The sequence below is a fragment of the Aspergillus terreus genome, genomic scaffold (genome assembly GCF_000149615.1).
Source record: "Aspergillus terreus NIH2624 scaffold_13 genomic scaffold, whole genome shotgun sequence".
NCBI lineage: Eukaryota > Fungi > Ascomycota > Eurotiomycetes > Eurotiales > Aspergillaceae > Aspergillus > Aspergillus terreus.
In genome coordinates, this window is record NT_165936.1 from 845894 (window position 1) to 862307 (window position 16414).

Here is a 16414-nt window from a genome sequence, read left to right on the forward strand (position 1 = left end):
ATAGCGGGCAGAGTTGTGCATTCACAGTCGTTTGGACCAGCTTTTATGTATGAGCAGTGCAGCATCATAACCGTGAACCACGGGATTCTGCCATACCGTATGATTGACTCTGCCTCTGTAGATCACCCGGGTACTACGGAGTATACATGGACTTAGGTACCTAGGTAGATATGCATCTCAAGCCAGCTGCTCCGATGACGTATGGTCTCTTCATGATCCCCGACTACAGCATCAACCATTGATAGCTCTTTTATTTTGTTCAGATTGACGTGACAATATTTTGTTGACAAGACAGACACATACTCCGTACAGGAAGTAAGTAAGGTAAATGAAATAAAGTAAAAAGTACCTTACCTAGGTACCTGACCCAAACTCAGCCACACCAGCCCCAACCCGCGGGGTTCCAAGAATAGCAGAACTAACTAATTAGTCGCCCAACCGCCTTACGTAACCCCCATACTGCTAAGGAACCGCCTTTACTCCAACAAATCCACTGACGACACCAGCGACGAAACCATTGCTGCTCAATCTCCAGTTTAGGCTGCCGCCATTTTCCCTCCCTCTAAAACTCCCTGTCGCGCTCACCTGGTTCTCGTTTCCCTTCAATCTTTGAACACTTCGATTCTCCCCTTACCTCCCACCTGAACCCCTATTCCTGCACCTCATGGCCGACGTAGATACCTCAGCCCAAGCGGCCTCCTCGCCCCGAGATCCCGATGCGCCGCCGTTAAGTGCGGGCTCGACCGGTCCCCAGTCCCAACCCGAAGCCCATCCGGCTCCTCCAGTCGTTTCAGAAGAATTGAAAGCTCGTTTGGATAAGGTCATCTATTCCGATGTATGTTGATCCCGTCTCCGGTTCCGGTGTGCGGGGGACAAAGCCACTGACAACCCGTCGATAGATCGGTATCACACACCCTCTTGACTCGATTGGAAGCAAAGCGTTGCTTCAGCTAGGGTGCGTCTACTACCCACCGCACGATCATGGCCAACCCCGCCATTAGTCTAACATCACACCCAGGATTTCTCTACCTTTCTGAAAAAGCGATCAAGTCTGGAGGAGGAGCATGCCCAAGGCTTGCGCAAGCTGTCGCGCGCCCTCCACGACTCCGCCTCTCGTCTGATAACCGCCAGGGTACTACAGCGCCAGCTACAATGACTTGAGTCGGTTTCACGACCGCATGGCCGACCATGGACTCCAGTTCTCCGTCTCCCTCCAACAGATGGCCGATGATCTTCACGAACTCGCGGCGAACACTGAACGTGGTCGAAAGCAATGGAAGCAAACCGGACTGAGTGCGGAGAAGAAAGTGACCGAAGCCGAAGCTTCGGCGGAGAAAGCGAAGGCAAAGTACGACTCACTGGCGGAACAATATGATCGCGTCCGGACAGGTGATAAGCAGGGCGGTAAATTTGGTCTGAAAGGCCACAAGTCGGCTGCTCAGCATGAAGAAGATCTACTCCGCAAGGTCCAAAATGCCGATGCGGACTATCAGGCAAAGGTCCAGGCTGCCCAAACCGCTCGCCAGGAGCTGGTTGCAACCCATCGCCCTCAGGCGGTGTACAATATCCAGAAATTGATCGCTGAATGCGACTCCGGGCTGGGATTGCAATTACAGAAGTTTGGTGAGCTTCGTTTCATTTCCCGTATCATAGGGCGCAGCTGACCGTGTCTAGCAACCTTCAACGAGAAGCTCTTGGTGGGACAAGGCTTGTCTATCAGTCCTCTGAAAGACGGAGCTACCGCGGGCTCCAAAAGCCTTTATGAGGTCGTCCAACACGTAGACAACCAGAAGGACTTCCATGACTACATCCTGAGCCATGAAAGTAATCCTAATGCAGTGGCATCGGAGCAGATCCAATATCACCGTCATCCGGTACGATCGACTATCTTTAATGCTTCCAGAACTCGGGCTTCTAACACGAACACTTCAGACCCTTGGTGGTGGCCCGTCGCCAGTCGTTGGCACCTCACAAACTAGCACTCAAAACAAACGCCAGTCGATGTTACCACAGTCCTTCTCCCAGCAACAACTGCCTTTGTCGCAACCATCTGTGCAGACTCCAGCATCTGCACCTGCAGCAGAGCCAGCACCGACCACGCAGACATTACCTTATCATCCGCCCCAGCCTGATTCGTTTTCGGCCCCCTACCAGCCTCCATACCCGACCAGTGCGAATGAGAAAGCTCCCCTCAACCCACCGGCCATGACAGGATCCTTAGCCCCCCAACCGAGCCCGTTACCGCCTCCCACGAGCACTTTCCAATCACATCTTCCTCCGTTGAAACCAGTGTTCGGCGTGAGTCTGAATGACCTGTACGCCAGAGATGGGACTGCCGTCCCTATGATCGTCTATCAGTGCTTCCAGGCTATTGAGCTTTTCGGTCTGGATATGGAGGGCATCTACCGTCTGTCTGGTAGCGCAAATCATATCAGTCAGATGAAAGCCCTCTTTGACAATGGTAAGTCTTATTGCGTGCGTATCCATCGCTGGTACTAATCGTTGCAGATTCGTCCCAAGTGGACTTTACCAATCCCGAGAACTTCTATCATGATGTGAACAGTGTGGCTGGTTTGTTGAAGCAGTTTTTCCGGGATCTCCCTGATCCTCTATTCACCTCGCAGGCCTATGCCGATTTCATCAGCGCAGCACGTGAGTATGCACTAGAATATGCGAGTTCCTCGCTGCTAACATCGTCCAGGGATCGATGACGACATCCAGCGCCGGGATTCTCTCCATGCCCTGGTCAACAACCTCCCTGACGCGCACTACGCCACTCTGAGGGCGCTGATTCTGGTACGTTGACAAAATACCGCGGATCGGGCCGAATCTAACTCGTGCAGCATCTCAACAAAATCCAAGAACACTACACACAAAACCGCATGAATGCCGGCAACATTGCCATTTGCTTCGGGTAAGCTATACAGTTTCTCACTCATTTTCTGCTGAGCCTGAACCTAACGGTATGCGTCCAGGCCTACGCTCATGGGCGCCAGTTCGGGCGGTGGCGGTAACATCGCAGATGCCGGATGGCAGGTCCGTGTCATTGAGACGATCCTGGTGAACACGTTCCAGATCTTTGACGACGACTGAATCAGTCTTATGTAGTTGCTCATGATTTTCCTTGGTTTATCCTGGATTCCCCTTGATTTCTTCTGTCTGTTTGAGTACCCTATACGTACTGTGTAAATAATACCTACTACCCATTGTTGAGTCAACCATTACGCGACAATGATCGCTATTTACTCCTGTTTTCTTCCTTCATACTCAGGAATTCCCACTGCGGTTCAAACTTTTCTATGTATCTGAACTGAATAACCCTGAATAATTACAAAGTGAAAGCCAACCACAATCGGATATAATACATGCTGTATGCGAAGCTCCCTCAGATGGGGGACGGAAATCAGACGGGGCATAATACATGGTACAGAGATGCAACAGAAGCCAATTGCAAGCTGTTGTTTTAACACAAGAGAGAATCGAAGCGACGGCCAATCCTTCGTCTAGCCGCAGGAAAAGATCCGGCGGAACGTGACTCGATGGGACGGCCGTCCTACGCAGCCACCAGACAGGCAGCTCACGCCTAATCCGCCATCGCGCCAGACAAAGGTTTGGGGTCGAGGCACGCACGGCACCGCAGTGACACCGTCACACCGAAGCGACGGAACAAGCCGGACAGGCCTATTTCTTGCCCTGGTACATATCCTGCGCATGCTGCATGCGCTCCGCGAGCGTCAACCCCGGCGCAAACATGGGGTTGGAGTACAGATCCTCGACGGTGGTCGGTTGGGTATGGCCCCAAATGCGCCAGTCCTCCTCCTGGCCGAACCAGCGCAGCTTCTGGAAGACGAGGTACTCGGTGCAGTCCTGCTGCTTTGCGGGGGCGACGGGCTCGAGCTCCTTGGTGAGGGACTTGCGGGCGGCGGGGCCGGCGCCGGTCGTGGAGGCTTTGGTGACGACGCGCATCTTCTGGGTGGACTGGCGGCTGGTGATGCGCACGACGACCTGTCGCACGCCCCGAGTCTGGGATTTCGGGGATCTGCGTCGCACGGTCTGCGAGGACGCGCACGCCGGTGAACAGCGTGGCCGGGGTGCGGTTGTACTTGTCCAGGGTCCAGGTGACGGCTTCATCTTTGGCTCGGGCGGTGATGCGGGAGGTGAGGTCGTTTGCGAAGCCGGTGCAACAGATCTTGCGGATCGTGGGGACGTCGCCGCTGTGTTGCGGGCGGTTAATGGGCCGTGTGTGTGGGGATGTCGTGGAGGGGACACTTACGCGGCGAATGCGGAGTACACCCGCTGGTGTAGTTCGCGAGCTACCTGACGTCGTTCACGGAAGCGAAGGGGGAGACCTTTGAAGGTGATTTTCGAGTAGACTATAATGCTGTGGGGAGTTAGTAGGTTGGTTCAATGCGGCACAAGTAGTCGCGGATGCGGGTCAGGCATAATGCAGATGAGCATACCTTGCAAAAGATTGGAACCCAGATTTCAGCCACAGCCACTCCAGCTGTAAACGTTCCTTGGGATGTGTGAAGATCGAGGGCAAGTCCCGCCAGAGCGGCCGGATGAAAGTGCCCGGAAGCAAACCGAGGTCGGTGGGCAACTCCGACCTCGACATCATGGAGCCCCTAGTCGCGGTAGACGGCTTCAAAGGCGTAGGAACCTTGGGGCTATCCATGTTCATCGCCTGACGACCATTGCGTTGCGACGATTGTGAGAAGAACCGGCACTGGCATGATCCCGGGACCGCAGGAAAGTAGAATTGCGAAACGGCGGCGTTGGACCGGACCGCCGAGAACAGAGGGCCCTTGGACAGAGAAGACGCCATTGCGACGTGCGGACCGAGACGGGAGACGAGAGAATGGGGAGGACAGAGGGATAAATAGACCGCAAGTTCCGCCGTTGCATGTCCGCCCCGGCCAAAGAAATCGCGGGTCACGTGCCGCCCATCTCCGCCGCGGGTCTCTTCTTGTCTTATTATTATTGTCTTCCTTATCGTCTCTCCGTCTCCATCTTCTCCCTCGTCTGCGCTTCTCCCAGCGCCAACGTTCCCAGGATCTCTTGACTGGAGCGTCAAACGAATTGAGACCATCTCCGGCCTCTCATCTCTCCACCTGGCTCATTTTATACACCTCACGCCCTCCGCCTACTCCTTACTTCTCAAGAGACCAAGTGTCTCGGCCTGGATAGAATCCAACCTTACCAACAAATCCTCCCGATCAGACCCTCAGGTCCTCTGCACAACGGCTGCGTATGCCGTGATATAAGGCTGGCTCCTCCTCGTCGTAATGCAGCCCCTCGGTTCCTCTCTCGCGCCTGGACTTCCCCTGAAGCTGCAGACGTGAATCCCCCGCGGGTCGATTCCACGCCTCCGCCCTACTTCCCTTCCTCGTCTCCCTCCACCCTGGGCCCGTCCGGCGCGCCCGACAAAGACGTGGCGACCTCATCGCCCGCCTCAACCATCGTCCCGCCCTCCCCGGCCTCCTCGGCCGCACACACCCCCACCAGCAGCACCGATGCCGGCCACGCGACCACCTCCGCCCTACACCCGCGCGTGGCCGTCATCCTCGGCGTCGACCGCAAGTGGTACTTGCCGCTAATCATCTGTCGCGCGCTGAGCACCGCTCCGGCCGCGTGGTGGGGGCTGCGGTGCGCGTTCACCTTCCTGGCGGAGCTGCTGCACATCCGTCCAGGCATCGGAGGCGAGGGGTGGGCGGCGGCGATTGTTGGCAGCGTCGGACAACACTGGGATGTCGAGAGGAGGTTTCGAGTGACGGAGGTGGCTTTGGCGATTATGTGGGTATGTATTCGTCTGCTCGGTTTATCCTTTTACTGCTTGGCTAACTGTGGCGGTGTAGTGCTGTGCATCCGCATATCTTTCGTATTTTTTTGCTGATTGTATGATGTCTCGATGGTGGGTTTCTCCGGCTGTCCACGCTGTTGCCGTGTACTAATTGTCAATATGCAGGCTTCTGAATTATACCCCACCGGCGGTGGTCATTCGTCTGCTGACCACCAACGGCCTGATTGCATATATGACTTCTTGGGTTCTCTATCTTTCTGGTGCTTCTTCCGATCCACGACTTCTGCTTCCTGCGTGGATATCCATTACAACCGTGAGCCGTCTCCTATATATCCGCAATCCGAAGTCGAGTGACTAACATGGCAACAGACTTTGACCTTCCTCTACCACGCAACGCAAAACCATGCAATGATCAAACGGGAAACCGCGGCTGCGCTGCTGGTAGTCGCCATCGCGAGTTTCGTCAGCATGTCCTCGTTGCTGCTGCAGTTGCATTTGACCCGCGAGAATGAGCCGGAGGTGCCGGTGTTTGTGATCACTCGCAAGCTGTGGGATTGGGCTGTCGCGATATTCCTGCGCATGCGTGTGGCGGATGATCGAGCGGGGATGGGTGAGTTGTAGTTGGCTCCAGGTTTTTATCTGGCGTTGCGTGTTTGTTCGACATATCTTAAGCTGAGTTGTGAAACGAGTAAAGGCTTCTTCCAAATGACATTCCTACGTAATTACGACACAAGACAACCAGATCCAACAGTTTAGTTTATTGGAAGGAACATAAGAGAGCATGGATTAGTGAGAAGACAGCAAGTCCGAATGTAGCAGACATAACGAGAGTCGATGTGGACAACCTCGACAACCGAACTACGACACCCTTCCCTGCAGCGAGACCTCCAGCTTGGATCCATGAGACAATTGGACAAAACACGAGGAAAAACAGGAAAACACATATGCAGATATTGGGTATCTACCAACGCCTCGTTCCGTCATAATCCCATTCTGAGTATAGCAGTCGAGTCAAATTCACGACCGACATTGACCCCCGCGTTGTCTGCGACAGCGGGGGAATCAAATCAAACAGTGCATCCTCGACAAGGCCCAAGTCCAATATACCGGGCACAGAGCGGGGAGGGGGCAGAGGACAAGAGAGCGGAACCGTACAACCAGGCAGCTGCGAGCGCCGGCAATTGCAAGGTCAGACGGACTGTAAATGACACCACATATCCTCTATCCCGCCACTCTGAGGGCAATGTAGACTGGGAAGAAGGGACCGGAACAGGGCGTGGCGTCTCGTTTAGAATCCATGGACCTTGATGGTCTTGGCATCCAGCTCGAGACCTTCCTTCTTGTCGGTCAAGAACTCCTGAACATCTTTACGCTGATCTCCTTGGAGCTGAATCACCTCGCCCATCTCAGAGTCAGCGACGATGGTGCCATTGCACGCTGGGCCAGGGTTAGCGGAGCCGAAGAGGTAGCGAGAGAGAAAGACAACACATACCGAACTTCTTCTTGATCACCTTCAGAATCTTCTTCTGGTCAAACTTCTTAGGAAGACCCTGCACGGTGGTCAAGGTCTTGCGACCATTGCGTTCTAAGGAGAGATGTTAGCGAGCGGTCCGGGAGCAGACAGGGGGGGTCTCCCGCCGGTGACGACCCGACGCGACGGGGAGGTGAGGTGGGAGCAAAGAGGAAAGCGTACGCTGAATCCGTATATGGATGTAATTTTGAGACTGCTTGGTCTCGCCGGTGTCTTCGTCAGCTTCGGCGAAGGGGTCTGTGTCGAGAGCACGTGTCAGCCTCAGCCCGGCAAACCAGATTCCAACTACCCCGCCACGATATAACGCGTTGATGATGATGGACCTCAGGCGGCGATGTCTCCTGTATCGTGCGACGGAAACGAGTCGATACAAAATGGAAGAGCCATCACCGACGGGATCCAGTCGCTCAACAGGCAACCGGTCGCTGGGGATCACGACAAGACCGCAAGAGGGAAGGTGGCAAAAGCACTTACCGAAGGTCTTAAGGTTTTCGATGGACATAAACTCGGCCTTTGCTCGTAAACGGCCCTTAAAAGCGGTGTATAGTAAGTGAGCGGAGGGGGGAGAATCGAGATCTCTCTGAAGATGTAGGGATCGAACGTCGGGGTTGACGGTAGCGGGAAGTAAGGATGGATGCGAAGTGGTGACGGGTAGAAAGAAGTCGAAAGAAGGCGAGAAAGAAAGAGCCTTTTGAGGGGCGTGGGGGAAGGCGGTGTGCGGATGACTCAGCAGTGGCCACAGCAAAAGAAAAGGCCTCAGCTGGACTACTCAGGATGTCTGGTGATTCCATTAGTGCCCTACTAGTTCTGTCTATCTATCCCTGGTACGCTTCTCTGAATCTAGTTGGGAGAGAAGTGAACGAGCATTTTTTATTTCATGGAGGTGCTCTCCGAAACTAATGGGTGTATTCGCCTAGCCACTCTGATCTTATACAAAGTCACGTGATGAAGAGACGAATCAACATTGGTTATTATTACATGGACACGAATTCATATTAAAGTAGCTGTACAGCATCCAGAACGCAAGGCTGATGCGAGGATGCATGTCCGCATGGCAGCGGAATCCGGGGTATTCAGGTCTTCAAACGACGAATCCTCCACAAGTCCTCTCATTCTTCAACCAATCCGACATTTGGGATATTTCAAACAGTCCCCAACTCTTCCAATGTGGTATAGAGTGACGTTCTTTCAAGGGGAAGGCGAGGGCGACGCGGCGGCGGGGTTGACCCGAGCGGCGGGCGGAGGCATGAAGATAGGGAAATAAGTCTGCAGCCCCTATTAGACTCGATCCTCGAGTAGATGGGCACGCGCTAGACGATCAGAACTTACCACAACCAGTGCCATCACTGCATCCCGAGGTTAGTATATCAAACACAAGTGGGATATCGAACATCAAAGGAGAACCAACAAGACATCAGAACCGACATGTAAGCCGGAGTCGAGGCGCTTTTCTTCTGGTCCTCGGTCTCGCCGAGCCACGACTGGAGCGAAAAGACGAACGAGACCCTGCGATATGAGTGAGCATCAGACCAGTACGACCAGCCGGACGCAGCTCACCATCCGATCATTCTGTCGCGTAACATTCGTTATCAGTCTCATGTCCCCAGCAAATGGCACCCAGCACGCTATCTTACCTATTCCGGGTAAACATCTACAGATGATAGTCAGCATGCATTAAGTCCAGCAGGCGCAAGACGTCAACTTACCGCAGCCATGGGCATGGTGCTGGACATAGCGCCTAGACCACATTAACCAATCCATCCATCTGAACCAATTTACAGAGTCTAGCTCCAGGGACTGAGTATATACCAGTCATGTCGGCCTCATTCTTATCCTTGGGCGGATCGACGTAGGGGACGACTGGAGAGGGAGGTGGTCGTCAGTGATTGCGCTGTCAGGCCCTGAGCGGGTGGACCGCTGTGGGATAATCGAAATAAACAAGCAACTTACCGAGATCCGGCCGCCGCATATCTTTCTGTTTGGAAGCCATTGTGTCGAGTCAATCTGGAGAGCTGATGCAGCGCTTGGGGATGCGACTGGGGAGGAGGATGAACTGGCCACCGGAACCGTCTGGGGGCGCCAAGACCCCTCCCGCGGCGCGCTGACTGGACGCCGCAGTTATCGCCGACTGTCATTTGGTTACCTGCTTTTTATAGAGATAGCCATGGACATATCTACCTATCTTTGTCGATAAGGATCGCCTAGTGACTGCGATAGCAAACTACATAATGAGGGATACGATCATACGGAGTAGATTATGGTGACATGGATCGCCCTCGATATGTCCCAATCAAGAGATAACCGTAGGCCGGTTACGGGAACTTGGGTGTACTCCGTAGTGCTACCTTATCTACAAGTAAGACTGTCGCACTTCCTAGTCACCATCCGATAGGACAAGTAAGACCAATTCGATAGACCCTCGCTTACAGAGTACACAGACCAGCATTCTCGTGGCACAACCACTCTCAGGAAAAAGTAAAATCCGGTCGAGATCGGCTGGACCCCGACCATGTACAGGATCGGTTGGGGGAACCACCCCGGTACCTACCTACCTTACTGTCCCAGGCTGAGCGTCAGGCTGTGTGATGACCAGGTGCGTAGCACTGCAGTCGGCAACCAGGACCTGAATCTCGGTTGGAATGATCGACAATGCAAGTGGGATGCCGCACGGTGCACCAGGTCCGTCCAGGAAGGGAAGTTTAGGTACGAATAATGTGCAACCGGGAGCGTATCCATCATACGGTTGACGGAAGAAAGAATGCAGCGGTCCTATGGGTGCTGCCAGACCATATGCCGGGAGATCATACAATCCTTGTATCACGCCACTTCGATATGGGTTGGTGTATCATATTCCGGCGGTCTGTCTCCTGCAGGAGTTCATCAGGTGGAACGCCTGATATGTACTAGGCTAAGGGCTTGGTCTACTCTGTAGATTGACTTGACTAGATCACCCCGTAGAGTTTGACAGATGGATCCGTCGGCACGGGGGAAAGAGTATATCCTGATGGCATTGTTCATATTCATTATCCATGAATCAAATGTCAGAAAGCCCCCATCATCTGATGCCAAGTCGACTCCGTGATGGGTGGATTGTGGATGATTTGCCGGATAAGCCGATATGGATGTATCAATCATACTGGCTCGTAACGAAACTTGTTGGATCGCTGTCGGACAGAGATGGGTTCCGGAGATACTCATTATGTGATGAAAATGTGTTAGAAACGATAGATCCTGATCTCAAGCAGAGAAAGCTGAAATCCAGTGGGGTTTATACCCCAAGGAGGCAGCGGACAGACGGAAAACTGGCCGTATGGGACGGAGAGATGAAGTCGGATAGCGCCACTCCCGCGTATTTCTTACCCGGACTGGTAATCCCCTCGACTCTCCCTCGCTCGCACTCACGCTCGCTCAACCTCCAACTCAATCCGTCCGATGAACCATCTGCCCCGGGATCCTACTGATAGATAGTAGTTGATCTCTCAGCCCTCGGCTGTTTGCTCTCCAGCCATTATCCTCTCCCCCTGTCTTCCTTATCCGATCCTTTCAGCTCCTCACCGCATGGGGAGATCTGCACGGCTCCGGTTTCCTTCCTCCGTTCCGTTATTTACCATGATTACTACGATTTGATAGTAAGACTGCCGCCGTCAAGCCTTCCAAACTGACTGCACCGACCTCACCATCCGATCCGAATATCACGTATTCTTACGACCTTGATCTCCGTTCCTCTCCTCTCGTCCGCACCAGATCCTGTCGCTATTTCATGCGATTGCCGTCACTATAATTAATCCCATCCGATCTTGACCTCCCTTTCCACCTTATCAGACCCACCCCTATCCATAAACCGATCTCAGTGTCTGTCGCCGCGCCAGATCGCCCTTCCTCCGATGACGACCTCCTTCCGGCCAGTGTGCACCATGACGCTGAGATGATCCCTCATTCCTCTGCCGGCGTCCAACAGTGGGGTCATCATCCCCTTCACGCCCTGAATCCGGGCGCTGGACGCACCGATACGGCTTCGGCGCTGGGCCCGTCGGACCTCCAGCTGGAGAAGGCGCCCATGTCTGCGCCTCAGCCCCAACTACGACAACCGGCGGTCGTCGACCTCACAACACACTCTGGCGATACATCTGAGAGGGAACCGCCGTCAAAAAGACTCCGCCTGGATCTGCCATCCGTTGCGTCCACAGGTGATGCGAGTCCGGCGTCGGGGAACGGTGAGCCGCGGAATACCCCCAGCACCAGCACCCCTACCGCAAAGCCATCTTCTCTATCCTGGCGTGGTCGACCAGTATGGTCGTTCCAAGCGTTGATATCGGAGATCCCCGGAAGTGGTGGAATGAGCGAGGAGGATGCTGCTGCCGTTGCGCAGAGTGGGAAACCGGCGTCGCCGCCCCCGTTTCCTGTCCTCCCTTGGAAATACGCACCTCCGGAGGCCGCGGGCAATAAGTCCGTCAAATCACGGGATTCTTCGCCTGCAAAGAAAGTACAGACAACCCCGTATCATATCGAGTGCCCGTCCGTGGCCCCCGTTCTCAAAGGCCAGAGTAAGTGCCCCTCCGTGGAGTGGACGCCGAAAGACCCATCTAACCATCGCGGTCAATTTTCAGAAGTAGCGGACTTCTCCCCGTGGACCGGAAATCACCCGGAAGATGTCCTTAATGAACAGACAGCGAAGCAGGGACATTACGACCGCACACAAGTCTCCCAAAATGAATCCAACACCGCCCGACCTTCCTTATACGCCCAGCTCAAGCATCGCTCCGGCTTGCAGATGCTTTCCTCCGTCTTCGCTGCTGCCCTCGAGAAGAGGCAAAGCCACAATCTAGTCAACGCTCCCTCCACCTTCAAACCACCGCCGCGAGTCACCTTGACCGACAACAAACGCGAGGCATGGCTTCGAGATCTCGCCAATCCCTCTGTTCCGCTGCGCCGGTTGAGTCGAACCATCCCGCACGGCATCAGGGGAAAGGCCCTTCTGGATCAATGCTTGAGCAAATGGATTCCTGTCAACCGCGCCGTGTGGCTGGCCAAGTGTGTGGGTGCCAATGAAATTCGCGCGTTCAAGCGGAAGGGGACTAGCGGAGCGGTGGTTATAGGCTTAGAGGCCAAATGGGTCCGTGAATGGACTGCACATGTACAGCAATTCCTGGAGGGCCTGGTTGCTGCATGCGGAACAGCTGATTGGAAGATGAAGATGACATATGCGTACGTATCCGTGAACCACTCTGCTTTTTTTTCTTTCTAACAGACTACAGCGTCGGACTGACTGCACGTCTTTTTTTCGAACGCCTGCTTGATGACGAACAATACCTCGGGTGGTTTCTGTCTTCACTGGAGGCTGCATCCCTCAATACGGTCCCTGTGTGGCTCCTCATGCTGGGGATCTACTGGGACAGTATTATGCGGTACCGCAAGCGTGGACGTCGACTGGCCGAAGCGTTGTTAGAGAAGCTCCGTCAGGTATGCACATCTGGTGACTGCGGTCCATCTTGTACTAATGGTCATAGGTCACGAACCCGGAACATGCCACCACTCTCCGTCCACTCGTCGATCGATTGTCACTTCATATCAGAACACTCGTTGTCGAGCACACGTCTTCGGTCATCCTTCCTAATTCGTGGGCAAAGTACAAGGATCTTGTGCTTTCTTGTCTAAATATGAAAGACAATACTCACAAGGCCATTTTCCAAAATGTTGCGGAACGCAATGCCCGGATCCAATTATCCAAGGATCGACAAGATTCTGGACAACGATCACCACAACAGCGTGTCATCCATCTATTTGACGCTGTCTGTTCCACCCATGATGTTGCATCAGCCGCCGCCGCGTGTTTAAAGACTATAGATGATAAATCCCTTCTGGTGACCAAACTTCTGGAGTGGACGGCGACTCCCTTCCGCTGTGGTCTGTGTCGCGTGTATACTGCTGTGCGCCTTCTCCGGAAATGGAAGATGTCAGGAGTAGATATCGACACCTACATCCTTTCATTTCTTACCAGAACCGGTAATCGTGCTTCGCTGACCATGGACAATATCTACCACGTCATTTCGGAGCTGGTCAGGTCTCAGACATTCTCTGTGGGGCGATACTTGCAATGGCTGATGGCGAAGGGCGTTTCGTCCAGCAACCAGTCAGATCATTCCATCGATCTGTACCTCTTGAAGCAGCTTCCTATGACCCGCCTCCCAGACCACGTGCGCAATCTGCGCAACACGCTTTTGTACCGTGCCGGTGTCCCTGCAACGTTGGAGGATTCGACCATTGCGGAGCTCAAGGCCTCGATCGCTGGGCGACTTCCCAATATATTCGGCAATGAGGTTGAACACACGATGGTGGTGGAATCACCATCCCTGGATTTAACCTGGGCCGTCAAATCCGAAATCGGTCAATGGCTTCGACGTGGTATTTCCGGGCACTGTCGCAACGCAACTAGGTAAGAACGCAATGATCTTCCATTATCCACATTCCATCCTAATTACTAACGGATTCTAGTGCAATGGCTGGAATTACTGTGCCTGCTGATAGGAACGTTTCCCGTCTCACTCCCGATGAGTTCTACCACATACGGGACGTTCTGGAGAGTTTTGGAGACCTATCTATGCTTGCAGATGTGGTGAAACAGACGACTAGCTGTGACGACAACATTGTTCTGGCCTCTGCGGCTGACACGGTAAACTACCATTTTGACTCGTTTTGTGTCATTGGCGCAACGTCGGATCTCTTCAGGAGCTTGGTGGAATCGTATGCTCGGTTGAAACGACTGGGCACTCCTAACCTTGACTTGGTCTTTTCCCTGATTGAGCTTGGACTTCGACTTCCGCAAGAGTGTAATACTGTTGCTCTTCTTCGTCAGGACCTTTTGCGTATAGAAAGCAAGTCGGCATTGGCAGCACCATCGCCTTTATCGGATAACCCGTCCACCGCCATCAATGAAGCGGATCCGTCTTTTCGCTCCAAATTAGACCAGCTCCTTTCGTCCGGTGGTGGCATGGATGAATCCACTATGGCCTCGATTTTTGCTTCTCTGACCAATATCCTCACCGGGCGCAATGAGGACGTGAAGCTTTCAGCAAACGAAACATGTCGGTACTTAGCCTACCTCAGACCCTTCCATCCCAAGCATTTCGATGCCATGTTGGTTCGATGGGTGTGTGGGCTCTTGAAGAGCTCTGCTCGCTCGACCATGCCGCACATCCTGCCTCCTCTTATTGGAGTCGGTTGTGTGACGATACATGCATTTGTGTTCTTGGTCAAGAAGCTCCTGCAGTCAGAAAGGATAGCTTCCAAAATACCCAATCCAGCTCGCCTAAAGATGGACATCTTGGACCTTCTAGTGCCCCCGGCACCAGGACAAAGCAGGTACTTTGATTTGGTATGTTTATATCTCCATTTAGCGGGAACACTGTCTAATCAACGTAGGTCACATATCGCTTCCACCTCGCGCAGCAGGAGTTCCTCCTCAAATACTACAAGGAAACGTTGGACATTATCTGCGATGCTCTCTCCACAAATGCAGCTGCTGCAGGGATCAACTCGGAACTTAGGAGTTCGGCCACCACGCTCCTCCGTCTTCTCCTTGCTCAGGAGCCCGAAGACGTGGTGCAGTATTGTCTGCAAAAGATTAGTGCTCAGCACTCTACCTTTACTTCCGTCCTGCAGGACACGTTGGATCAATTATTGCAATCTGTTTCACTGCATGGTACGTGTTCCCACGTATGATTGGACTACCACTTTACTAACGTATTCCAAGATCCGCAAGTCTCCATGGCCGAGAATGTTATTCGTACGACTGACGACTTCTCACTTCCATTCTGTCAACTCAAGCTTCAGGTGCTCTCTAATGCTGAATCTAAAGAGAACATGGGAGACGGAATTGTGGACGTAATGTTCAAGGCTGCAGTGGCGGACACCCGCGCCAAAGGGTCCAACTGGATAGGTCTGGTACGGTTGATGAGTCCGAATTCAGTACAGCAGGTACGTGAGAACCACATGAACCCACAGTCTTTGGTAATTCTAACTCGTCTAGATTCGGGAGCGAGCTGAGAAAGAGTTCTTTGCTGTCCCCCTCTTCGCAGAAACTCTCGGTGATCAATCATTATCCTATGCACCAAATACGGAGGCCCTGGAAACCGCCAAGCTATACCTCACCATAATCGATAAGCTTGCATATAGCATTCCGGAGGCTGGTGTGCAAAGTGTGGGTCCTATTCTCGTAGAGAAGATGGACCTGCTGCTTCACAAGCTCGTAGTCATGCAGACAAGCCTAGTCACCAGGCAAGGTGTGGTCTCCGATCAAGCGACTCAATCCCGTGCAAATTTTGAGAGAGCACTGGCCTTCTGGTTCTCGGCCCTGTTGAGAATGATCGTCATTCATCGGACTGCATTCAATGTGCCAAGTTCAGTGCCTAGAGCGACGGTCGTCCAAGACCAATCTCGTCTCCTGGTCTCGATTTTCTGCATTTCGCTCGCGCGTCTTCCGACCAATATCCTCCGTCTCTATCCGACAGCCGACTATTTTCCCCATCCTATCTCATCTGAGGGCTACCGTCCTTGTCCCGGCATCTTACTCCAAACCCATGCTTTGGACGTTGCAGCGTCTCTTATTGACACATTCCCGGACGAATCTCGACAGCAATGTGCTCGTTTCCTCAAGGACAAATGTCCTCCTTTCCTCCAGTTCCAGAACGACAATCGGTTTTCCTATCTTCTGGGGCCTGTTCCCGATGCGGGAACCTCGAACATTCCACCTCCTGCCTCTGTCCCCTCTCCTGCTGCCGCTGCAGCATCCACTCCTACGCCCACTCCGTCCAGCGGCCTGCCTCCCGGGTCGTCCACCCAGCAGGCATCCTCCACGCTCTCTGGTATTCCAACCGGTGTCTCCGAAGACTGCGTGGCCAGCCGCCTTCGTCTCCAATATCGTGGCCGAACCATCGGGCCGTACCCGGTCCGGCCATGGGAGCTCCTCGAGGACGCAGCACCAATTGTGGGAGTCAACGACACTGCAGTGAACCTCAAATTCTTTGATGCTCGACGGGTCAGAGCATAGACCTCTGATCCTCATCACTATCACATCGATTCAACCC

The 16414-nt window shown here is 53.6% G+C and overlaps 5 protein-coding genes across 5 annotated transcripts; 3 read left to right on the forward strand and 2 right to left on the reverse strand.

The window, feature by feature from the left end:
* Positions 1–664: 664 nt before the first annotated feature.
* Positions 665–3093, forward strand: rgd1 (putative Rho GTPase activator (Rgd1); the record flags this gene model as incomplete). Its single annotated transcript, XM_001217386.1, has 9 exons — positions 665–835; positions 900–955; positions 1142–1623; positions 1675–1874; positions 1933–2461; positions 2509–2652; positions 2702–2796; positions 2844–2914; positions 2976–3093. 9 exons carry the CDS (start codon positions 665–667, stop codon positions 3091–3093), a joined length of 1866 nt encoding a protein of 621 aa, XP_001217387.1.
* Positions 3094–3681: 588 nt separating this feature from the next.
* On the reverse strand, positions 3682–4825 carry ATEG_08802 (uncharacterized protein; the record flags this gene model as incomplete). Its single annotated transcript, XM_001217387.1, has 4 exons — positions 3682–4023; positions 4070–4214; positions 4274–4381; positions 4461–4825. The coding sequence occupies 4 exons, from the start codon at positions 4823–4825 to the stop codon at positions 3682–3684; spliced, it is 960 nt and encodes a 319-aa protein (XP_001217388.1).
* A 460-nt stretch (positions 4826–5285) lies between these two features.
* ATEG_08803 (uncharacterized protein) lies at positions 5286–6421 on the forward strand (the record flags this gene model as incomplete). The annotated part of the gene is made up of 5 exons (XM_001217388.1): positions 5286–5298; positions 5337–5797; positions 5856–5911; positions 5966–6113; positions 6170–6421. The coding sequence occupies 5 exons, from the start codon at positions 5286–5288 to the stop codon at positions 6419–6421; spliced, it is 930 nt and encodes a 309-aa protein (XP_001217389.1).
* Positions 6422–7088: 667 nt separating this feature from the next.
* On the reverse strand, positions 7089–7833 carry ATEG_08804 (translation initiation factor eIF1; the record flags this gene model as incomplete). Its single annotated transcript, XM_001217389.1, has 4 exons — positions 7089–7237; positions 7293–7385; positions 7494–7568; positions 7806–7833. The coding sequence occupies 4 exons, from the start codon at positions 7831–7833 to the stop codon at positions 7089–7091; spliced, it is 345 nt and encodes a 114-aa protein (XP_001217390.1).
* A 3423-nt stretch (positions 7834–11256) lies between these two features.
* Positions 11257–16377, forward strand: ATEG_08805 (uncharacterized protein; the record flags this gene model as incomplete). The annotated part of the gene is made up of 7 exons (XM_001217390.1): positions 11257–12536; positions 12587–12791; positions 12839–13764; positions 13824–14703; positions 14751–15030; positions 15082–15305; positions 15358–16377. The coding sequence occupies 7 exons, from the start codon at positions 11257–11259 to the stop codon at positions 16375–16377; spliced, it is 4815 nt and encodes a 1604-aa protein (XP_001217391.1).
* Positions 16378–16414: the final 37 nt, after the last annotated feature.